At 41.3% G+C, this 25,698-nt stretch overlaps 2 protein-coding genes across 6 annotated transcripts; both read right to left on the reverse strand.

The window, feature by feature from the left end:
* Positions 1-1,522: 1,522 nt before the first annotated feature.
* puf60a (poly-U binding splicing factor a) lies at positions 1,523-17,422 on the reverse strand. 5 transcript variants are annotated; one of them, XM_080837233.1, is made up of 14 exons: positions 17,367-17,402; positions 16,028-16,116; positions 15,221-15,315; positions 14,563-14,658; positions 13,945-14,034; positions 13,805-13,855; positions 13,366-13,527; positions 13,163-13,255; positions 12,830-13,043; positions 11,771-11,961; positions 11,409-11,465; positions 4,763-4,868; positions 2,486-2,757; positions 1,523-2,252 (listed from the first exon to the last, which is right to left on the reverse strand). In XM_080837233.1, exons 4-14 carry the CDS (start codon positions 14,638-14,640, stop codon positions 1,953-1,955), a joined length of 1,614 nt encoding a protein of 537 aa, XP_080693359.1. In that variant the 5' UTR covers positions 14,641-14,658; positions 15,221-15,315; positions 16,028-16,116; positions 17,367-17,402; the 3' UTR covers positions 1,523-1,952. The 5 variants fall into 5 exon arrangements, with proteins under 5 accessions (XP_080693359.1, XP_080693360.1, XP_080693361.1 ...); XM_080837234.1 differs by lacking the exon at positions 15,221-15,315 and having other exon boundaries at positions 17,367-17,387; XM_080837235.1 differs by lacking the exons at positions 15,221-15,315; positions 16,028-16,116 and having other exon boundaries at positions 17,397-17,422.
* Positions 17,423-19,161: 1,739 nt separating this feature from the next.
* Positions 19,162-24,938, reverse strand: nrbp2a (nuclear receptor binding protein 2a). The gene is made up of 17 exons (XM_080837138.1): positions 24,819-24,938; positions 24,447-24,548; positions 23,974-24,063; positions 23,707-23,747; positions 23,453-23,547; positions 23,214-23,237; positions 22,591-22,674; positions 22,112-22,167; positions 21,915-22,010; positions 21,653-21,785; positions 21,315-21,417; positions 21,143-21,193; positions 20,914-21,046; positions 20,748-20,801; positions 20,589-20,652; positions 20,292-20,347; positions 19,162-19,871 (listed from the first exon to the last, which is right to left on the reverse strand). The coding sequence occupies exons 1-17, from the start codon at positions 24,894-24,896 to the stop codon at positions 19,773-19,775; spliced, it is 1,359 nt and encodes a 452-aa protein (XP_080693264.1). The 5' UTR covers positions 24,897-24,938; the 3' UTR covers positions 19,162-19,772.
* Between the last annotated feature and the right edge of the window lie 760 nt (positions 24,939-25,698).

Below are 25,698 nucleotides of genomic sequence, written 5' to 3' on the forward strand. Positions count from 1 at the left end.
TTTTATAAGACGACTCCTCAGAATGTTCCAAAATTTTCCGTTGATTTGAATGGGCCACCCAAACGTTCGGAGGTCTGATATTTATTGCGAAAAATAAATTAGTGCTGTCATTGGCAACGGGTTTTGTGCTTCATCTTTCATATCATTCATTCCGCAAGTAATCCGTTCATTTAACGTACAGAAAAGTAATCCTAACTTCAAGGCATAAAGTTGCCACGCAACACCTGAAACTTTAAAGTTCTATTTGCGTAAAGAACTAATTTTTCGTAGCGGAACTCACGAAACGCCAACAAAATCATTAAAAAAATGTATTTTGGAGGAATGTCTTCTATCGTTTTGGCAAGTGACATTTTCGATGACAGCCGGGCTATACATTATCCCTTACATAACTTTTAACGTTTACATATTAGGCGCCGTTTAATTGTTGATAGAACCATGGTTTGTTTACATTTATTCTGTATTGTTTACTCTGAAAAAAACAGAGCTGGATGACCCACAGCAGTCGAAATATGAGTCTGGTTAAACGTCCGCTTTATGACTTAAAAATGCAAATGCACTGTTATCATTGCCAGACAGATCCTGTTCCTTTATAATGTTCTTAAAGCATTATTTTTGCTTTACACGTAACGAGTACCAAAACAAGTCAACTAGGGATAGATATGATAACTAGCTAGTTACTCTGCCGCTGCCGGAAGCGCAGTAATGAATGTTGACAATACATTGATATGGATGTCAAACCTGTACAGGGAGAAGGTGCAAAGGCTGTCGACATGGTGCACCATAAACAATCTTGTCCTCAACACCTCCAAGACAAAAGAGCTGTTAAAAAATCAGACATGCTGCCTATTGTCATAAATGGGGAGCAAGTGGAGAGGGTATCAGACTGCACTCACATTGAGGAGGACTTTTCCTGGAAACATAACACCAATGCACTGCTTAAAAAGGCACAACAGAGGCTGTATTTCCTGAGGTTACTCAGGAAAAATAAATTAAAACAGGAACTGTTAGTGTCCTTTTACCGCTGCTCTGTGGAGTCAGTGCTGAGCTATGGCATCTCGCTGTGGTTTGCCAGCTGCACAGCAGCAGAAAGAAAGGTACTCCAGAGGGTCATTAACACCGCACAGAGACATTGGCTGCTCTCTGACACCTCTGGAGGACATCTTTACAACACGCTGCCTCAGGAAGGCCCACAGCATCCTCAAAGACTCAACACACCCTGGTCACCACCTATTTGAACCAGCTTCTATCCAAGAGCTATCATTGCACTAAACAATGCACAAAACTAACCTGTATTTGCCTCTTTGATGTGTAATATGTCTTGTGTTTTTTTTTACTTGTTTTGCTTAAGCTGAGTATTCCTCAAATTTGTAGTTGTATTGTATATATATTTGTTTTGTTTTTTTAATTTTCAATAGCACTGAAGTCTGAGAGCTGCCACCTCAATTTCGTTGCACTTGTGCAATGACAAATAAATATTTTCTATTTATCTTTATGAAAACAGAGGATGTTCGCAGAACATGTACACAGAATGAGAAAGCATTCATACTTGGAGAATTTTATTGTTCCTGGGCAACTGAAACAGAGCTATTTAGCAAGATAGGAGTCCTCAGGAGTCAACTTTCAGATCATAAAAAGAGACAATGTAACCGAATTCAAAGTATAATTATAAGGGAGCCAAAAACAGAAACAAAGGAAACAAACCAATACAAAAACAAATATCCAGTCCTTCACAGTAGGCAACAGTAATAATACAAAAAAAAAATCCATGAGCATCTCCATTACTTGCCTTTGTCCCCAAAAGGGATCATTAATAATATTAATATGAACATTGATAAAAAATAATTACAAGTTAAAAAGTGGAGCCAGCACCACTGACATAGTAGTGCTTGGCAGCTGTGTTTGATAGCAGTAGAGGGGGAGGGCTTGTGGGAGGAAGGGCAGGACTGCAGTGTCTATGCTGAGAGATCGCTGTTGTCAAATCGGTCCTGGTCATAGACCTCCGCAATGAGCTTACGCCCTCCAAACCAGCGGTTGTTGAGTGACTCGATGGCCTTGTTCATCTCTGCTGCAAGAGAGAACTCCACGAAAATCTTTACTATGACCTCAGCGCCCTCCTCCTCACCCTGCTTCTCCTGGTAGATGATGACTCTGTTCACAGCACCGAACTTGCCGCATTCCTCTGTTACTTCGCCCTCAAGCTCATCATCGATGTCTTCCGGGCCCACCATGTTCCTAAGCACCATGACTGTGGACTGCAATGAAAGCAAAGGGGGCAATCAAAACCTCTACATTTGATTAGTTGAGACAAGGACACCTATTTACAAAAATATGAAAGATAATTTTTTTTTAGATTCTGATTTCATGTGTTTGATGGAATCAAACCAAACTGTGACTCTTAAGGAGGGTCACCGTGTCACGAACACCCCCTCACATACTACATTAGCGTAACCCGTACTCCCTCCACTGGGAACCCCTGATGGCCCACCTCTTGTTTTCGAAGCAGCTTCTGCATGACCATGTGCCGGGCGCTGCTGCCAGAGATGCTCATGTGCTCCTGCTCGCTCAACATCTCCTGCCCCGTGCCATCCATGGCCTCCCGTGCCTCCTCCTCCTCCTTCTCCTTCCTGGCCCCATGTGCTGCTTGTAAGGCTTGTGCGGCCGCTACAGCCGAGGCCATCGAGGGCGGCGAGGACAGCACCGGGTTCACCAGTCCCACCTGGGGGAGCTGTTGCATGGTCGGCCTGGCTGGAGTAACCCCTGCAGACAGAGCAAGCAGCCCACACGGAGTCAAAACATGCTGGATAAGCACAGAGGAGCCCGTCAGCTCTGGAAAAGCCCTACTGTGGTGAGACTTTTGGCCAGACTGCAGGCTTTATTAAGACAAGGGAAGGGGGGAAAGCCCCTCTAGATTAGCATTCTTCTCAAATAACAGATAGCTGGATATGGAACGGTCTCTAAATACTTGAATAGGATCAATCTTAAGATCGTCTCCAAAAGAACTATCGTCCAGCTAGAGTTCATCCTGTTGATTTTCTATTTGAAAAGAGACATTGTTTTCAGGCTTAATCAAGGTGTTGATTAATAAAGCAACAGTGCATTTTATGCACTCCCATAATGCATTCTAAACTGTGCCACTTTCACCTGTGTGCAGTCATCGAGTTTCACATCCTGGTCAGAGAGAAGAAATGTGTAGAAACTGAACTAATGTGTGTTATGTGTATGATGTGGGTGTGTGGGAAGTGGTGGAGTGATGGATTTCTGAGTCCCTCACCCCTCCCCCCCCAAAAAAAAAATTCCTCTCCAGTTGGAAGTTCAAATCGATAATGTCAAAAACCCAACTCCACAAAAACACACAGGATCTGAGACTCACTGGCCAATAGGAATGAGAGATTTGTTTATGAGGGGGAGGGCTAGAAAGAGTCCTCTTCACACTGGGTTGGTCAGTGTGCAGCAAAGGGGAGGGGTAAAGAGGCCACGGTCAGGGCGATTGTGGAAAAAAGGGAGGGGAAGAGAGGAGAGAGAGAGAGAGAGAGAAGGAGAGAGAAGAGACAAGGAGAAAAGAGAAAATAAAAGAGAAATCTATTAGTGGACAGTTCCCGCGCCAGGCCGTGTTCATCTATGTATTGAGTAGGAAACAAAAGCAACCTGAGGGGGAAAAGTTTACACATAGGTACACAGACACACAATCTGAATGAAGGGAAATGGGAATTTCCAGTGTTTTGCCTTAAACCAAATACAAACCTACACAAATAAATAATAAAAACGCACATGCAACAACAATTTACTGGCAAAACACCTCCATACTTGGTATGTGTACATGCCACTAGCAATTTAGGGGCTAGTACTGTTTTGAGTACTCAACTGTAGTTAAGCAATCAATTACCCATAACTTAAAATTAACAACATGACACATTTCTTAATTTAACACAAGGCTATTTTCACCGTTCATCATCATATTTTCAGCCCTACATTATAAAGTCAAGCAGAAACAAATGCACTTATTAAATCGAGGTGGGTATGCATACAGAAATACTATAAATGTTACTATTACTAATTATAACAGTGTACTGCCGTGTATAGAAGAAATACAACAAAACTATATATATATATATATATATAGTTTTGTATATATACACACTATATTTTGTCACTATATTTTGTCAACAGAGGGTGCAACCTAGCAACAATGCAAATAATTCAATTAACTGTGAAACTGGTGTGGGATGAAATCATGCAAGAAAAAAAAGTTTTCAAAGGGACATCATATCAAGTAATCAAATAGGCATTCATAAACAGAATACTTGATTGTTTGAGCCCAAGGCTGTTGCATCATCAAGTTTGTCATGCTTCTCAACTGAGCTCAGTTACACTTTTTTAATAAACGTGAGTCATGTGCTCAGACACTGACTGGAACATTTGCATGACAAAAACAGCAATGTCTCCACACTACAACCCTAGGAGAAAAAAGGCTGTCTTATGGGTTACCAAAATTACTACTGTGCAAGAACCTACCTGTATGCGTAAGCCTCCTCATTCGCAGAAAGTCACTACATCTTATGTCTTGCCATGAACCACATGCAACTGAGCAGACATCCTCAATGCAGTGGCCGTGACAACAAAATTCTGTCTGTGACCTTCACTGAGGGTGACGTAATAATGCTCATTGGCACTGAACTGGGCAAGGATCGCAATAGAGAAACCCCAGCTTCATAACCACTACCACCCCTCTACCCTACCCCCACCCATCGCCTTTCCTGCGTACCTGTTATGACTCCCGGAGCTTGCGCGGCCATAACTGCATGAGGCAGAGCCAGGCCTGTCTGGCAACCAGTCATCGCCCCCAGGATCTGAGCGCCCGCCACCGCTTCCTGTAGGGAAAGACCGGGACATAAGGGAACACCGCCTGGACAGTGCCCGTTAACCAGGACACAGAAGACATGCAACCACACCGGCAGCCACGCATACAGACACACGCATACAGACACACGCACACCGACACACGCACACGCATACAGACACACGCATACAGAAACACACACGCCCACACGCATACAGACACACGCACACGCCCACACGCATACAGAAACACGCATACGGCCACGCACGCACGCACACAAATGACAGAGGTGAGAAGGGACGAAACTGGGCATGGAGTACATAGAGAAAGAGGACAGGGGGCCAGCTGCATACATGAGAAAAATACACTCTTTAAAGAGGCTATTGTACAGTGATTAGTCACCACTGAAGCAATTGAAGGCTTTTTGCCAACAAGTTTAATTTCTGCAAGGTTCTGCCAAGCACCAACAGCTCATTCACCACCAGCTGAGGTAAACCAGCTTATATTTTATGGAATGAGATTAGCATCACCTAGTATCAATACCAAGGTATTCATGGGTCCCAAAGACGTCACTTCCGTGAAGCCTGCCGCCATCTTTGTGACCAACTCAGCCAATATTCCCATTGAATTATACGGTGTTTGTACCCAATTGTAGCTATTAAGTCATATATAGGAATTTATAGGAATCATATTATAATAATAATAACGGTTTTATATTAAGTGTATTGTTTTTTATTGATAGGCTATTAAAATTTAGACTTTGTAAAAGTAGTATTTTGTAATTTTAGTGTTTAGTTAGTTAGCTTTCATAGTTAGCATCATGAATAAGTACACAGCACATCTGAATGAGGCAGAAAGACGGCGATATTCAGAAAAAACATCTATTATTGGCTGCGACCCATATTTAGTACCATCAACTTTATTTTGCCCCTTAAAGTCTGCGAATCGTCTGCCACAACTGTCTTTTCCCGACATATTCATTTATCTTGTACATAATCCCTCCCCATACACCGGAGATAGCCTGAAGGCTTACAAGAGTACAGAGGCATACCAATATGCAGTTGCGGGATGGGTGAACGACACAAAGATATGGCATCTGGAGGCAAAACATATGTATGTCATCACAGGGCATGTAAGTCATTCAAACAGCGATTATCAACCTTGTTATTTAAGTTGTGGTTAACAGTGCCAATGTGGGCTAGCGAGATGTAGCTAAAGCGCTAAACAGCCCGCTAGCTATTAGAGCTCTAGCTAGCTAAGGAAATTTAGCTCTGATAAAACACAGCAATTGCTCACGATTGTATCAACGTGCTGCATTTCACTTAACAGGTCAATCATTCCCAGTCTCTGAACACAAAAGCCACATGTCCATGGATAGTGGTGCAGGAAGAAGGGACAGTGGTGATGGCACACTGTACTTGTATGGCAGGGCTGGGAGAGGTGTGTTCTCACGCTGCTGCACTGATGTACACAGTTTTGGCAGCGGTCGATAAGAGACAAGGACAGACATGCACAGAGAAGCCATGCGCATGGGCAGAGCCAAGTTCAAAAATCGTCAAGTATGATGAGTTGTGCAACATCTTTGCTAACCAAGAGCAACTTGAAACCCAAGACCATTTGCAACACATGATACCATCTGCTGATGAGTTCAACTATTTCTGTGAACAGCTCCATCAGAGTGAAGACCAAGAGGCAAAGCCTAAGAAAAGTGCACTCCTTTCAGTCATCGAAGGCCATTCCCACAGGTACATGCCCAAGACTGTACAATGGCATCTGCCAACTCCTCTGACAGCACTTTATTCAAGCACCAGGCTTGGAATGGATTTGCCCTCATTGCTGGAGGATGGTGCCAAGATCTTCGAGGAGCTGCATCTCACACAAGAGCTGGTAAGAAATTAGAATGGCTCCCGTTAAAACAATTCCATATACATAAACATCACAGAGTTTATTAAGTATAGCTTTATTCATTTGTGATAAATACAGTTGTTTTGATAGTTCAATTATTTTTTGAGTGTGTGTTAGTGGAGGAAAAGACCAGGGAACAGAGAAAGTCGAGGGTGTGGTTTGATCAGAGAGCAGGAAGAGTTACTGCATCGCAGTTCCATAAGGCAGCCAGGACAGAGAAATCTCCATCTCTGATTAAGAGAGTTTGCTATCCTCGCTCTTCTCAGTTTTCGACAGAAGCGACCAGGTACACAGTATATAATCTTAGGAAGCAAGACAAAATCATGCCTTTTTTCCACTTCTTTATCACAAATAAATACAATGTTCAAAATAACTCACTTTTGTGCTGTTTTAATCAGATGGGGTATAGAAAAAGAGGACACTGCAAGAGAATCGTACCTGATGGCGATGCAAGATATCCATGCAGACCTCAAAGTTGCAGCATCAGGACTTATCATCAACCCAGATCTGCCATGGATTGGTGCATCACCAGATGGCGTGGTGACCTGTGCTTGCCATGAGCGTGGCATGGTCGAAATCAAGTGTCCTTTCAGTGCAAAGGACCGCACTCTACCTGAATGTGCTAAAGAGACACAGTTCTGCCTGACTGTCTCTAAGGAAGGTGTGATGAGCCTAAAGCTAGATCACAGTTACATGTATCAAGTGCAGGCCCAAATGCGTGTAGCAGAGGTAACTTACTGTGATTTTGTGGTGTGGACACCTCAAGAACTTTTTATACAGCGTATCCAGTTTGACAGCAAATTTTTTGATGATGGATATTTGAAGGTTGTTGACTTTATTAGAACAGGGATACTTCCAGAGCTGTTGGGTAAATGGTTTACTGTGCCACGCCTCTCAGCCACTGCAACCTCTGAGAAGACACCTGAGGGATGCTACTGTGGAAAGCCTACTGGTAACGCAGACAACGTCCTGTCTTGCACATCTAAGCAATGTAAGCGAAAACAGTTCCACAAGTCTTGTCTGAAGCTGATCAGGGTACCAAAGAGTTGGAAATGTTTGGAGTGCAAGAAGCTGCAAATAAACAAGAAATGATCTCAACTAATAAGAAATAAGCTCCGTAGTCCATATTTTATACAGTATATAATAGTTTTGTATTCTTCCATGCTAACAAACAACTGAGTACATGCTATGTACAAGAACAAATATTTGCGAGTCTTATCACACATTAGATCATATTACATCACTACAAGAGATATCACATTACATCATTACATTATTTACAAAGTAGTACTTGGGTTTGAACAAACAACTAGCATGTTTATTCTGTGGGGACCACAGATGGACAAATATTGCAAAGAGCGCAGCAAACTTTAACCATCTTGTCAAGGGAGGTAGGTTGTCCTTGAGCGGCCGCTCGGCAGAGAGACAGCGGGATGGTGGTCTGAAGGATTGTGTACTTATTCCTGACCAGGCCAATGACCCTTTCCACATGGATCCTAACAGCAGCAAGTCCCCTGGTTGCTTCCAATTCCAGTGGATGCAGTTGCTGTTTCCCTTTTGTGAATGCAGGTATTTTTAACTGGGCAGAAAACAGGCCAACCGTATCTCTGACATTAAAGCCTCTATCTGCTAGAATTACATCTCCTGGAGATAGTTTTTCCAGGAAGCCACAGTTCTCTGTTATGTGCTTGTCACTTGTGCGTCCACCCCAGCCATTTGACACAAACGATATAACACCTTGTGGTGTTATTGAAATTAGGTATTTTACTGTATTGTGGTGCTTGTACTGTGAGTAAGTCTGGGCACGAGCTCTCAATTTTTTGGGCTTTTCTATAAAAATTTCGAAACAGTCAATGATAGAAGTGCAGTTGCTGAAGTTGGTTCTGAAAGACATGGGCAGACTGACATTAATTTGTTCTTGTGATGGCCAAAGTATAAGCGGACCCAGTCTTACATACATGATTTCTAAAGTACAGTTAAATATTCTGGAGACACTTGACTTGGACATCCGAAATAAATAGACAAAAAAATACATGGGTAGATTTAACCTCATTCTCATAAGGGTCAAAATAAAACTGTGGAAAGGAGTCAGTCTCGGACCAGGCTTCAGAAATCCAGACAGGAATGTAAAAACAACCATTAATTTGGCAAAGCTTGGAAGGCCTGTAAGTTCCTGCACCATTTCATCATTCCCTCTGAAGGCCTCCTCACTCAAAGACATGTCTTTGGTTATGTCCTTCAGGCGATTGATCTCGGTCCTGAGTCTTGCGCATTCATCAGTCAGTGCCTTGACTGTAGCTCGGCAGGCTGCATTGGAGCATGGTTCCACGATGTCTGGGCTTTGAACCATAGATGAGTATGTGTGCTCACCCTTCATGCCTTCAGTGTGAGCTTGTACCTCTACGGTGCTGGAAGCGGCCGCAGGCTCATGGTAGGTGTCATCGGTTATGAGGGCCACAGTCTCAATCCTTTTCCGTTTCAGCTGCTGAGTGTGCTCAAATTTTTTGTTGGCATAGGCATTTTTCTGCCGCTGTTCAGCTGAAGTGTGTGCAAACACGCTCGGCACATAATCAGGGCTCATGGGGTTCTCACTTTTACCTAAGCAGATAGGAAAGAATGGTAGAATATTAAATATGTGCATACTATTAAGACACGTCACAAGTCTTTTATTTGTCAGATGCACGAAATGACACAGGGTCAGACAGGGCACTGCAATTAGACAAGGCACCGCCGAAGAGTACCATAACATAACTTAGTATAACAGAACAAAACATGACTTACACTCTGTACAAGTACTCTGAACATAAATTACACGTAATAAACATATAGTCACCTAAATGACCTTACTAAATAAACATTGTAAATATACAATACAGTATGCTAAACATATAACAACCAACATATAACACTAACAAATATACATATAATACTAAACTATATATATATATATATACATATAATACACCTACATAATAGACATTAAATAACTTGAAGGTAATTTCCCTTCCAATTGTTTCTCTCAAATATTCTCTTATTCATAAACTGTACGAAGTACAGGTAGGTTTATAACTAGTTGTACATGTCATGTTATACTAACATCAGCTCCGTTAGCTAGCTAACTTCACAATCAGAAAAACGTTAGCGACTAGCTAACGTTAGGATAACAATGTTCTAACAAGCTCATCATTAACAACGTAGCCCATGTCAACATTTTCTTGTAAAAAAAATATTCGCTAAATACGGCAAATGTAGCTTGTGGCAATCTACCAGATACAAAGGTGTGTGTGTTTTTTTTTTTTTTTTACTTACCGGATACAAAGTGTTCACTACACAATCTGGAGTAAGATGTTGGCTGCCAGTTGTCTCTTCTTATAGCGGCCAACCATTTATTACGCCGATCTAAATCTTTTGGTATACTATAAAATTGTATTGCTGGGTTATTTTGGCGATAGTTGTCGCATCCAACTGCACAACATATGGAAGGCATTTTTTCGTTTCTGTAAGTTTTGACTGACCGTTTTGTTTCTGTGACTTTTGTCTATGTTATGAATGACGCTCAGCTCGACATTCGGTCACAAAGATGGCGGCGCTTAGACACAGTGACGTCACTTGGGATCTATGAATAGGCATCTTGCCTCCAATGCAAGTACAATAACGGCCATTATTGTGCTTGCATTAAACGCAGCCACATGAATTAATGTTGGCTTGCTACAACCTTAGGAAATTAAAATGTATTTCTGGCAAAAAAGGAAATCTACTTCAATTATCAGCAAAACCTTGGTAGCTTTGACCAACATGCTTTACAATTGTATACCAAATATAGTTTACTAATTCACAGCATACTCTTTTTCTAGCTCATTTCTGTGAACCCTTACATTATTAACAACTGTGTACATTACAAGATGCATGATTTAGTATATGCAGCCAGCCCTAAGAGGGAAAACACAGGAGGACAAGACAAAACATGGACAGTTCTCCTCTATCATATCATCTAAGATGACAGTGTGCAAAACTGCCTTAATGATTTTTATCTGTACAGTGTATGATTAAAGCATAGCTTGCTCAGTAATTATACTCCTGGGTATTCTGTACTACATATATTGCATAGAACAATAGTGAAATGACGAGCAGGATATTTTTAATTCTCATTAACTGTCTATGCACCAGAATAGATATGAAATTAACAATTCACTGAGAAAAGAATGTTAAAAAATCTGGTCACACAAATTAGGTGTGAAACTGCACATAGTGAAAGCATTGTGGAATATGCATGTCTACTCATTTCAACATCAGTGAGGCCTTAAATTATGCACAGAGCGTATTAATACTCCTGTAGTGTTTTTCGGTTTCATTTCCTTAAGAGACACACGCTGCTGTGCACACAGATAATTCAAGGCAGAAGAAACTAAATCGATTGTAACATCATAGTATAAGACGAAAAGCTTACATAAATCTATATTTAAATTTAAGAGGAGCTACTATACCCATAAGAAACAACAGCATCCATAACATCCTAGAATTACCTAACAATTAACATTTCACTACCCCACAAGTTAAAACTAAACACGAGGGGCCTGAAGACAAGTCCCTCCCAAACACTTAAAATATCTACACATAACAAAAAAGGCACCAGCGTGCTTGGAACAGAATTTCCTGAAGGATTTACCAGACAGTGTAGGAAGTCTTCTGTTCGATTCTCCGGCTGGGACAGATTCCATGCCATCTGTTTTTGGAGTTTACACGCTATGTTATCTTTCTGCATGTAAAAGTCTCTGTCTAAAATAAGTCACACTGAGTCATCATGCCATCAAATTTGCCTCAGAGAATACCCTAACTAAGAAAAGGAAAAAAACAGCACTATGTTCTCTCTCTTGCTTGTTCACCTTGTGTCTCGTATGGCCTTATTAAGCTGATTTATCACGCAACCTTACTGTAAAAGCTCCAGTCTAGAGTCAAGAGAAAGCGGCTGAACACTCACACACACCTGACTAAGAAAAGGTAAATTGAAAAAGGAGTAAAGGGGCTTACCTGTGCGGTAATTTTGGCGGTGGCAGCGGCGGCTGCCACAGCGGCCGCTGGAGGGAGGCCGCCGGGATTGGTGTGGGTCATAAGGGGCATGGCCGGCGTAACGGCCTTGCCCACGCGCAGGTACTGGCCGCCCAGGTCAAAGAGGTTCATAGAGGACACAGCGTCCAGCGACGACTGCGGCTTGTCGTACTCTGCGGCAGAGGACACATGGGTGAGGAGACCTTCTAAAGGATCATGCAGCAGGCATCTCATCTCAAAAAGGCAACCTTTGAACCACATAGGTATTGTTGCTGTTTGACCAAGTGCTGATAAAAGCTGATGAAGACTTTATGTGCATCAACTTCAGCCAAATTCATATGCTGTGCAAGTGCCAATTTTGTGCCGAAATCTTATGTACCTGAATTAATTTCTGGCTGCAATATGGCAGCACACATTATGGGGTGTTCTATGGGAAAGGTTAAGCACTGCCTTGTGAAGTGCCCGGAGCATTGGCAGAGATACTACTTTATAACTAGCAGCCTACTCATTTGGTAACCAGGTACACATCACACCTTTTTGCTCCTGTAATACAAATTGAAACAATGTAATTCTTTCAAAGATAGAGTAATGACTTAATGTTAAGGTGACTAGAAGATCCAAATAAGAACATTTGCACTCAATTTGCACCATCAGGTTCTGTCTGCCCAAATAAATGTAGCAAATTGGGGCACGTCATGTTCTAAATGTTGTTAGACCTCACCTGTAATGAATTTTCCAACTAGGCATTTTATCATTAGGCACAGCAACATTACTGGGATGTCTGCAAGCTTTTCATACACTTATCCAATAAAGAGCTCATTAGTGAAATATCAGGTGTTTCAGATGTTCATTTAGTTTTTGAAATAAGCTTGAAGTTTTTTTTTCTTCAAAACCCAGATATTTACAATGAGTTCAGAGACTTTGTGGGAGCCTGACCACAAGAGAAAAGACAAGAACGTGATGCCAAATAAGGAATCCCTACGGTCATTACATTTTTACATTTGAATTTCTAGAGCAGACACGGTTTAAATTACAGCTTACCTATGAATCCATAACCTTTATGTTTTCCTGTAGTGGGGTCCCGTGCTAATAAACAGGACTGGACTCTTCCAAAGGCCTCAAAGACACTCTTAATGTCATCGTCTGACAAGTCTGGGTGGACAGACGCCACATAAATTCTGTTGAAGGCTCGCGCTTCTTCTGCTAACTGGTCAATGATTGGTTGAGCTTGACCGATGTTGCTAGGTCTTCCACACTACATAAAGAAAAGACATTTACAGACAACTAACACCACACTGACCTGTATACACCATGTGTTCAAGATCACAAGAATATAGCGTGTGATGCTTCACAATAAGACCAAGCCCCACTTACTTTAATGTTCCTCCCACCAAGCAAGACTGAGTTCATTTGCTCCAGGGCTAACTGAGCAGCCTCTGGTACCTCATACTCCACAAATGCAAAACCCTATGGGACACAAAGGGCATAAATCAGATTTCAGATCAAAATGTCAACTTTTTTTTTGGCTTGTTTTGCTTCAAAACACTTTTCTGACCAATCAGTTTCTCACATCTAACCTTATGTTTCATTGTAACAGAGTCCCAGGACATGTCGATGCTCTTAATGGGGCCGAAGGCTGCAAAGGCCTGTCGGACTGTGTCCTCGCCCAATTCATAGTAGATGGAGCCCACGTACACACGGCACATGATGGCCAGGGCTCGTTGCCGCTGTGCTGCCACCTGTAGACAAGAAAATTCAATTAAACAGTCACTGTCAAGCAACCTTTGTTTACCTCAACAACAAAAAAACTCACAGTGAAAGAGTACTAGCATAGCAATACGACATAGCACTGGCATTTCTTTGCCTCCGTACATTACACACACACTAGTACTGAATTAACAAGCGTATGCCAAGAAATAGAGGGGACCAAACAGTTATGACGTGGACCAATATTTTTGTGTCCTTCAAACTACTATCTGGTAATCAACCCGTCTATTTTGTACTGAACAGACTTACCGATTGTAATGGTGAGAGGGGATCTCCAAAGCCCATTGACAATGATGCCATCTGAAACAGACATTTGTGTTACTACAGGAGAACCATTTCAATACCTGATAAATAGAGACATCATAAGAACAGACAAAATGTGTCTTCACCTGTATGTTGTTTATCTGTTGTTGTTGTTGGGCAAGGGTTTGTTTGACCAGGACACTCTTGATGCTCTGCTCCATCGCATACTTCTTTGCCTGAAATCATCCACATAGACAACAACTACTACAACCAAATATGGAACCAAGCGACACAGTAAGGGTAACTTTCCACCAAAATAAACAACTAAAAACTAATAACCCTAAGCTACAATACCAATGGGAAAATGGGGAATTAAGAGCTGCTACATTTATAGAATAACATCAAACGTGTGTTTCAGTGCAGTTTGTGTACAAGGACTAGCACCAACCGACACTGGACATGCTGGTGGTGAAGACAGCCTCAGCTCTGCTCTGCCCCTGCTGATGACACATGGGCAAGGAGCTACCCCACACACGTTGGCAGATGGAGACCACTAACACACCTCTTAAGAGGATCTCCTGGATTAAGACATACACTGCCTTCCAGGATACTGATATACCTACCTCTGTTTATCCCTTCCAAGACCCTTTATAAACATGTTTTGATTTTCCAATTGATTAATCTAGTGTTACAAGGGATATCACGTTACAAAGTAGACTCACTAAGCTGAACCAAAATAATGCTGCATCCGTCCCGCTCCATACCTTCTGTAGCGCCTCCTGCTGCTCGGGAGTTAGAGGTGGAAGGCCAAGTTTTGAGCCAGTGCTCTGTCCATTCTCCATCGTCAGAGCCGGGCCGCCCTGCACACATACGACCAAAACAGGTGAGGTAGGAAGGACACATCTTCATTTACCACACAACCATCCAACATGACCAACATCCACATTCTTATTGAAAATTCCTAATAGCTTTACGGTAAAAAAAAAGAAATCTTGATGCAGAACACCATTGTGTTTCATAACATCTTCAAACTCAAGCTAATTTACGCACCACGACAGTACAGAACATTTCTTCTACATGCTGGCATTGGACGAATCACTTTCAGCCTGCTCTAAAATTATTTACGCAATGGAACAAATGTTACATTTTAAAAACAGGCAAAAAAAGGGCTGAGCAGCACATAATTCTCTTCTACTGCGCACAACATGGCCACATAACTAAAGGGTAAGATTTCAGAAAAGGCAAGAAACGAAATCATGCAGATAAGTCAGCACATGGTGAACGTCCCCCGTTCAGAAAATCACGAAATATTTGACACCTCCATACATAGGGGGAGCTTTCCCCCGAAAGTGGGGTTTTCTACTGAATGTTCTGTGAGGCAAATCCCCTTATTGATTACTACACAGAAGAAAGCTGAAGTACCTTTGCTCATATGAACTCCAGAGTGGTGCATTAAGAGTGGTGCCAAATAGTTCTGCCATTGGCTTTGGAAATATAGTACAGTCAAGAGATACGCTCTACAGCACAGACGACACATAGAGAGAAACGACAAAAGAAAAAAAGAAAAGAAAACACACAAACCTACTTAGCACAAGAGTCACTGGATAAAATTACATCAATCTAAAAACAACTTGTTTGAGCCAGTCAGGCACTTTGATTTGAGGGTTTATGACAAACACACGTGGCCATTAACATGGTTGTTTATTTCAGATAACCATGAGCTGTAGACATAAACATTGCTTTAAACGGTACTGTAAAAACCTAATCAAACCGAATTATCTTCATCTGTAAAGAAACTATTAACAGTGAACATAGCTTGTGCTGGAATGATACATTCCTGTAAGCCTTTATGTGAAGAGTTACATATATTAAGGGGCACAGGAAATAGTAAAGCAATAAGCTTCGCCTTGAGTCTAATATACTCTCAATGTGAAAACATTAACTATTTTCAGTAATTTGTTAAAGGGAAAGTTTAAGTTTACCAACAGCAAAACGTTACTTGACTGGTCAGGTGTATTCTACTCTTAATTGGTCATTGCAAGGAATGGGGATTGGGGGTGGATTGAGAACAGTTTACCCTCCAAGGTCTGATCATCTCAGCCATTTAAAATAAACTACACACTGAAGACAGAGAGCAAGGCCCCAATGGATACCGGGTAACCCTTGCTATCTGGCCTAATGTTATACTACAACCAGTGTGCTTAAGCAGTGGGAAAGTAAGGCCCTTACCTAGCACCTGCTCTCCGTTGGGGTGTCCTGCTGCACGTTACCCGTGAGGAGATAATAAATACGGAGAGCTTTTATAGTTCAAATCGAGTCTACAGGGGGAGAAAAATCCTTCACATAAGTTATAAATACATTATCACTATCAACTGCATCAAGTTACATCTTCCATTCCACGATTCGAAGACGTGTTCCTCCATTTAACGAGGGTTTATTGATTTTTCAATACGTACATTACTTGTTGACGTTATGTGAGCAAGCGTATAGTAAAAGTAATTCAATGTTAACAGTATAACTTAGTTTAGCCTGATATCTAAATATTAAGTTAATCGAGGTAAAAATGTCGTTTGATCAACAACCACTAATACATTTGCGAAGCAACTGGTTGTTTGAGGATAGCTAGCAAGCAAAGGATGACGGTGAGCTAGGGAACCTAGCGATAACTTAATTGGCGTAAGCAAACTTCAGGTTAATGTTCTTCTAATATGAGGTTTACAAACTAGCAAGGGCAATACCGCTATATAGTAAGTTTTAAAGATTTGTGTTGCATTTTTATATTCCCAACGTCACCAAAAAGTTTGCCAATTCTGCTGACCCGAGATTGATAGCGCTTTAGGTTTTAAGGCCCTTTTAGCCTCACGTTAACTAGCTAGCTTAACTTCATACATTGTGGAAGGACTTAGCAAGCTAGCACTCACAGCTAAATGCAAGGCAACATTAATTCCATATACTATAATAAACTCGTGCCTTATACATTCATGGAGGGAACACAACAAGTTAAGGTTTGTGTAACATCATTCATGTATTGAGTAACAACAGCCTTGTGACTAAATGACTACGCAGTGATCAATGTTGTTCCATTACAACCTACCCGCAACCCTTACTAGCGCACTTGTTAGCTTCAGATAACTGAAGTGAACTGCAGCTAGCTGGGGGACAATGTGAGGGATCATTAGCTATAACATTAGCATAGTTTGTGGACATTTTGTTTTAGGTTCAACATTAGCTATCCATCCTCATGACTACAATACACGAACAAATACGTCTGTTTATTCAACAGAATAAATATATTTCATACATAGCTATGTGTAAATCGAATTCCTAAATGACCAACGACCTAGCTCAATGAACAAAATCCCGCTCTCCTATTTCCCATGGACATTTGGCTAAAGATAGCCAGCTAGCTGGTAGTTAACATGTTGAGTTTGAATGACTAAGCTTCGCCACAATCATGGGATCTCAAGACTGGATGGCAAATGTGTGTTGCATTTCAGTGCCGTTAAGATAACCAAAACGACTCAATTATATGCGTGCATGAGGTAGTATATACATAATTTTAATTTACCGCAGACACCGCCACCGCCATGAAACACACCTTTTCGCAGAGGCCGACACGCTGAATATCACAATGTTTCGCGATAGTTTGATACGCAGCATTGGCATCCGCCACTGTAGTTTACACCTCGCGAGAACTCCGATGCAACTATAGGATACTCTGCACGCAAGATTGGCCAATGGCCACATTCGACGTAGGACAGTGCAACCAAACAGTGACTATTATGAAAGTACTAATGAGTCTGTATCTGGGCTTCTCGAAAATTATACAAAATTATAATGCACTCTGTGAGTTTAAAGTTTAAAGTTCTGACTGTAAAATCAGTATCTCAAAGAAAAAATAACTTAATAACTGAAAATAGTCAAAATTGAATCTCAGATGTTATTTCTGATTTTTTATTAGAAATGTTGAGACTGCCGAAGTTTAATTGAAAACCTAACCAAGTAAAATAGAACTTTATGGAAATAAGGATTTCAGGTTTATTTTTTTATGGATGCATTTTCAGACACGACTTGAGCAAGTCTTGGTAATAACAGAAGCAGTAGTAATGAAAAGGCTCTTACCCAGCCAGTTTATTATGGTTTTGTTCACATTGCTTATTATACAACTTATCTTATGAGTTTAAATAAACAGACTGAGGCAGGATTCATTGATACAGGCATTTTGATATTGACAGTACAGAGTAGACAGAGAGCCATTCACATGTGAACTCAAGGCTTTTGCGTTTATTATGCACATTCATGTTGCCCGTTTATTGCAGGTTATTTTCATGATTCAGCTTCAGCAAGATAAAAACATTTACCAAATAAAAGTCTGTTATATGCTTTTTTAAAATAAACCCAGCGTTGGTTAAATTCCTAAAACGATTTCTTTGAAAATGAGCTGAAAGGTTCCATGCACATCATGCCAATTTAAAGCCTCAAATAATATTAATAACTGGAATTGTTTTAGCAATCATTCAACATGCAGTCCGCCTGATACTGGTACAGGGAGACTTTGACAAATTGAAAAACTAAAAAACCAATACAGTATGATTATTGTATTCAAGTTACATTAAATATACTGTATACCTCTAAAGAGTGATTCAGGAGTTCACCCTCTCACAGGCTTTCTTCAGCAAAGTGAATGTGAATGTGACTGAAGGTGTATTGCCAACAGTATTATCCTCAAGAACGGGATACCTTATATCCTTGCAGTTGTGTACTGATGAGGTCATTTAAATTAGAAAAAGTGAGCCGGGGTTGCCCTTCGTGATTTAAAGCAGAAAAGAGTGACAGTATCTGATGTATGCTTTGAATTTCAATCTTCATTCATGTATATACTTGTAATTGACAGTATCATTTCAATTTCAATGTATGACTGAGTTTGGGTGATATTTCCTAAAAGTAAAAGTGAAAAGACAAAAAGTGAAGTGACAAATAAATGTGGCTTTACTTTAGGAAATTGTAAATAGCTTGGAGCTGGATTATTAGTGTAGGCTGCACCCATGAGTCAACAAGGTTGGCAAATTCAGATTTGACACATTCCTGTCTAAATGAGGCACTTAGTGCATTATAAGATCTAATCACACACAGGGACATCAGTCTGCATGTCAAGTGTCTAATTCACGTTTAGAAGGAAGTCAGGGCTACAGGTTACTTTTGATGACAATCTCATCTTCACTGCCACTGATTTCCTGACCAAGACAAGTTTACAAATAGAGGTGCTCAAACTGTGGCAGAATGACAAAAATCTTAAGTGCTGAAAATCATCAAGCTTTAAACATAATGCATTTAAAACAAACATGTTTAATACAAGTAGTGATATAGTTTAAGATCAGTATAGTCAAAAACACAGACATTTTAAGACGGCAAAGCTGCTTTGTAGGGAGCATTCATAATTTTGGACCTTTAGCGTTCTTGCTCTCCCTTCCTGATGCTCTGTCATCCAATACCTCCTGACTGTCTTTGAAGCCGTTTTCCTGTCTTTGGTCACCTGGACGGTAAAATGTATGTTACCAAAGATGAGAAGTCAGTGAGGGTTGGATGGTTTTCACAGACACCAAACCCATTTAAACAAAAACAAACAAAAATGACAAACAATAAAAATGTACAAAACAAAAACATACAAACGAACAAAAAAAAAACCTATGGAGTCTTTTGGAATATCACTTCTGTGGCATTGTGGGATAGCTGCTCAGCCCTCAGACTTCCCTCAAGTACTCTGCCAAAGTGAGAGTGTCCTGAGGCTTTAGGTAAGTCCTCTTTGGAATTGCTTTGCTGTTCATGCTGATTTGTGAGACTCATCCAATCTCCTCCCTCCATGGGAATCACCCTTTGTCTTTCGTTCACTCATTGTTGCTCTCTCTCTCTCCACAAACTCCACGTCCATGGTCCCTGCTGATACGACGTGGCAGCCCTGACAGTTGAGCGAGCCTCACTGCACCACGGCCGTGACTGACGTGGAGGCAGAGGAGCCATCCCAGTGTTTACCCAGAGCCTCCTCCAGGAAGCCTGCCAGCTTCTCACAGTCCTCCTACACAGGCACAGTACAGGAATATCAGTGACACTGAACAGCACCCTCTTAAGTGCACTGACTAAGCGGCTGAATCCCAAAACCCCTAAAGGTACTGCTCCGTGACAGAACCCATTTAGCTGAATTAAGAGGCCCAGCATTGAGGAAGTGGTTAGCTAGCACACCCTCATTCACCTGCTGGTTCAGTGCCTTTGAAGTAAAAGCTTTAAAGAAGTTGATCTGAATGAGAATGCATCTGCTAGCTATACAATTATTTGTCGGGTTGTCATTAGAAAGTAGTAACTTTAGAGGCATTCAGTCAAATTATAGACAATTAACCAGGCGACATACATTTCAGCAGCTTAAAAGGCTGAACCCTGTTGTAGTTGTCTGCGGCGGTCATGAGCAGTTTCAGGAAACCTAGGGGGTTGGCCTGCTTACCTCACAAATGAATGCATGTTGAACAAGCTCGCTGGCCAACTCCCTCGGCATGTCCGCTGAGGAATATAATTTGTTGTCACATTCATTTTATAGTTGCATTAAAACTTGTCTCAAATGTGTTGGAACTCTGGACAGAATGGGCACTATTTTAATTCAAAGACAATTACAACGGTGTATAATTTAGACTGTGGTATTACCAAGGCAGCTTAACACTAGACAAACATTGCATAAAGACACAAGGCCCATCTGTGAAGTTATTTTTCCACTAGAAAACAATGATGGAATAATTGCACTTACTGGGAAGAACATCACAACTGAGCTGGCGATGAAGTTTGTCATCCATCTTCAAAAACAGAGAGAGCTACAAACAAAAAACAAGTTGAGAGAGATGTAAAATCACTTTAACAAGAATTAACTCGTCAAGAGGCACATGTGTATCAAAATGTGGCAACTCACATGACATATATTTCCCTCCTCATTGGCCTCCAAATTACACTGCATCTGAACAACCTATAAGGCAAAAACATCAAGCTTAGCACAACCACAGACCCACAGATCAACCACAGACATTAGAGTGGCATAACATAACTGAACTGGACCAACTCCTGCCGAGCTCACTCACCTTTCTGGTTTCGGTTTCTTGGGGTTCTGGGCTGGGCGTCTTCACCGGCTCCATGTGCTCCTGAGACAGGGACAGGGCACGGGGCATGGCATGCCTCTTGGAGGCAAAGTTCATCAAAGGGTAGATCCCATTTCTGGACAAGTAAAAAAAGGCAATGTTACTTCAGTGGCACAAAGCAATGCAATTCAACGTTTAACTAGTTGCTATGGTGTGTAAAATTGTCACCTACTTGACATCCTCCAAGAATTTGTCAAGTTCCAGAGGAGAAACATGGGAGTACCTTCGAGAACAATAAACATGGAGAACAATAAGCACGATATATATTCAAATACATATATATTCATTCGTTTATTCATTCATATATTCATTTGTTCATTCAAAAACAAAGTCAAGGGTCTTACTTAAGTTGGACTCCTGGGCGATCTATATGATCAATCTCTGCCATTATGCCATTTGGATCAAAAGATTTCGTTTTCTCCTCCACACAGTTCTCTGGAAGCAGGTCTGGTTAAAATGTGATGAAATTACACACACGTCAGGGTATTATATCATTATAACTGTATTCCAATAACCTGAAATCAAACTTGGTTCCTTACTTTCTATTGACAGAATCTAGTGAAGGACATGTCATCCATTTGCACTACAACTCAAATTTCACAGGTAGTTGCTGCCATCAGTATTGGCTGGTGCCCTTCCATTCCTGTTTCCCAAGTTCACCTTAACAACTCTGCATACTCACATTGGTTGTTAATAAAGCAGTGAGCTGCTAGCAACTTCAGGGAGTGCACTTCAAACAGAACTCTGTGGAATAGCAGGTCATGGGCAGTAGGCCTCATCTTAGGATCAGCATGTACGCAGGACTGAATAAACTCCTTTACATTACAGGACAGACAACACATATACATCTGTTAATCAAGATCATTTTCAACACACCTAACATTCAGTGAATTGAAGTGATGTAAAATGTCTTTGGAAAACCTATAATCCATTATGCATCTTACCCTCATGAGAGGGTCTTCCAGTGACTCCCCTGCATAAGTTACGGCTTCTTTAGACACAGCATTGTCCCCATTGGCTTGAATCTCCAAGACGGCCATCTACAGAAAGAAACTAAAACTCTCAAAAGCACCACGATCCTCTTCACATTACTTTGACATTTTGGTAATGCTAACTTAATAACCAGCGGTTATTCACTTACCTCCAAGGCACAGATGCCAAAGGAATATATGTCAATGGAGTAGTCATCCTCAGAGTCTAGAAGGAAAATAATATATGTCAATGGAGTAGTCATCCTCAGAGTCTAGAAGGGGGAAAAAATATGTCTATGGAGAGGTCATCCTCAGAGTCTAGACGGACAGCCTCAGGATCATAGTCCGCTCAACCAAATCTTACATAATTCAGTTCATAATAAATGTGGTTCAAGGTCAATTTTCCTAAACATTTGAATATAGCAATCTGTGTGCCAGGGCATGTCAGGAAGGGATTTAAAAAGCATAATGCAAAACATCAGAGCAAGACCATGAAAAATAGCCCAGGGAAACGCTGTACTGAGCAAGTGTGAACGAGTGATCTTCTAAGGGGCTGGGGGGAGTTTCGCTCAAGAGAGTGAGGGAAGAAAATCAGATAAGAATCAGACAGACAAAACAAACTCAGGAAGAGAACTAGACGGATACTCACGGCCGTACTCCGGAGCGAAGAAGTGCTGGTTTCTCTGCACGTCTCGATGCTGGTGAACATTCCCATGGATTGCCTCTGGGAACACTACAGAAAAGACAGACGGGCAGTTTTGATAAACACGCTGCTGGGCGTGCGTACGTGTGTGCGTGCTGTAATGACTCATGCCACTCTGTAAACCACATTAAACACATTGTGAAGCATATTCATAAGCCATTTGCAGCAGGAATGTACTCGTAGAGGCAGAATGTGGTCTTCATTTGATTAACCAAGCAGTAAAAAAAAAAAGGCACAACACTGAAACGCATTGCGAGGACATATTCGTGAGAAAATCATGTGCTAGAAAGGGCTGTCACGACCATAGGAGCTAAATAGGAACAGAAGAACAGAAGTTCACTGACACCAAATTTAGCCATACAGACATTCAAAAGGTCACATGGATTGAGTAAGAGCTACCTTAAAACTAAAATAAAAGTGAAATGTTCACCAAAAACCCAAATAAGATAATGATGTTTTCATCACACAATTAATGCCTAAAGCCTCTCTGTCTGTGTGGTGAATGCACGTTTTTCACCAGTGGGCAACAATCATTTTTGTAGCGATGCCAAACAGAGTGGGATTCTCACCATTGACAAACAGCCTGTGCCAAACTGCAGAGAGGAGAGAGAGAAAGAAAGATGAATTAGTATTAGTGCATATTCATATTACAAGTAAAGCATGTGACTACTAGGAGCTGTAATTTGATTTATATTAGTCTATGTTCATTTTTTATGTAAATACAAAGGAGTGTGTTCCAAGGCTGTTGGATTTACTATTCCATGCCCAGGTGGTTTTAGCTATGCTTTTTTTCATTTGTTTGTTTTACCTGAACCAATCTTAATCAGCCCATTGTGTTGTATGAAAATGGTATCACAAGTCAAGTTGCCATGGACAATGGGAGGATCACACGAGTGCAAGTAACTGTTGAGGGAGAAAAACAGAAAGTCACACTTTATTAACGCCATATAATTTACATCTCTGTACTATACAATATACATCCACAGTGTCTTATAGATTGGTTCAAACAGTTAATCTGCAATGAATGGCAGTGCTATGGGATCTGACTGGCATGATTCTTACCTCATTGCCGAGAGGATCTGAGTACACCAACGCTTCCAGGCCTGAGACAGACAAGCAAGGGCAAGACAGACATCAGGACAAGGAGTGACAGTTTAATTAAAATAGGAACATGAATTTCAGCAGGCCATGGAGAGCAAGGACAAAAAACAGGATAGGAAACAGGGTGACAGCAGCACCAGATTACTCCTCTGCATTTCCCATTAAACACTAGAGGGCGCTGTACACAAAAAACAATGATGGCTATATTTTTTGACCAATGCATCTCACCTTCACATTCATAGTCTTGTGGTTTTTCTTGGTTTTCTTCAAAAACTGCTTAAGGCTTCCTGAGGACATGTACTCTGTGATGAATATCACCTAGAAGAACAGAATAATTTAAGTGTGTGTGTGGGGGTCTATCTTTCAGCCTGTCAGCATGTTAACAACCATAAATGCCTCCAGTCAGCATAATTCAGACCTGCTCTTAGAAAGCGTGTGTGTCACAGAGTTCATGGCCTTTTCGTGTTGACAGGCAGCCACAAATTACGTAATAAGTGCTTTATTCAGGCTAACACTGAACTCAATGGACGCACACGGACAAAGCAAGTTCTTCAGAGCACCTTTTGTAAATGAGTCCAGATGTGTTTACATGTGTGTGAGGGAAATTGTGTGCAAAAAGTGTCATTGGGTGTGTCCTGTGTGCCTGCGTGAGGGCATGTGCTTATCCGTAGTATTTGGGCGTCACACCCTGTGAGTCTCACCCGTGCGCGGCTCTCCCTCGAGTCCAGCCAGTATTTGTGGAACTTGACTATGTTGGGATGCTCCACCTGCATGAGGTTCTCAAACATCTCCTTCATCCTATCCTGAGGCACGCACACACAGACAAAAGAAAAATGTTAGGCATGCATTTAAGGGTAAGGTCAATTTTAAATAGTACCTTGGGTTTTGGATTTCTAGCTGAATACCCCTTGAGCCAAATATTTTCTTAAAAGCACACTCCACCCAATACACAAATCCACACACTCATTCCATACAAACATGCATTGGCGCTCCGGTGATAAAAATGGAAGGGTGATAAGTTATCGGCAGCTATTTGTCTTTAAAAGAAAGAATGCGAGAGGATGGATGAACACCTCGTGAGACTTGAAGACCTTCTTGTCCGAGAACTGGACCTCATTCCACACCACCTCCACTCCCTCCTCCGTGTCCATGGCCAGGGAGGCGCTTTCGATCCCAGGCACATTACCTTGGCTAAGCTGGAGTTAACACACAACAGGAATACAGTCACTGGTGAAACGACAAGCAATACAGAGCTAGAAAAGCCTGATTGATAACAAAGAGGAGCACTCAGTTATAGGGGCTTAAACATGCTTAGCGTAGAGGTGCATCAATATTACAAATGTATACAAATGCAGAAGTCAGATATTAAAGGTGCAGCATTGGTTTGGGAAAAGACATAGGTCATTGGTTGTGTGAATATCATTGCAGAAACACACCAGACACACCCTGAGCGGTCTCCACCAGCATGATGGTACTGTGACGAGCGCTAGCTCTTCATTCATGCAGGCACAACACCCAAGTGCAGATTCTCCTGAAATAACGGTAAACACTAGGCCGTTGCCTGTGACCATGAAAATACCTACGCTCAACAGAACTTTATTTGTTTTACAAACACCTCAAACACCAGGCATTCTTGTCTAGGTGAGAAAAATAACCTTCCCTCCTCATGCGAGTTAAAAATGGAGGATCTATTTTCAGCAATGTATTTATTCAGCAGACACTTTTATGCAAAGCAACGTGCAGTACAGATGCACATTTTCATTAGTATGTTTGCATCCTGGGAATAGACCTAAGGGAGACTCGCTGGTAAAAAAAAAGAGTTTCGTTCAATTCATGTTTCAGCAAATCATTGCCGATTAGATCACCAGCAACGGTATTTTAAGGTAGGTAACAGTTTATCTATTTAGATAAAGGAGTCGGTTGAAGGGACAGAGAAAACTATAGACCGATAAA

The sequence above is a fragment of the Sprattus sprattus genome (genome assembly GCF_963457725.1).
Source record: "Sprattus sprattus genome assembly, chromosome: 4".
NCBI classification, from domain to species: domain Eukaryota; kingdom Metazoa; phylum Chordata; class Actinopteri; order Clupeiformes; family Clupeidae; genus Sprattus; species Sprattus sprattus.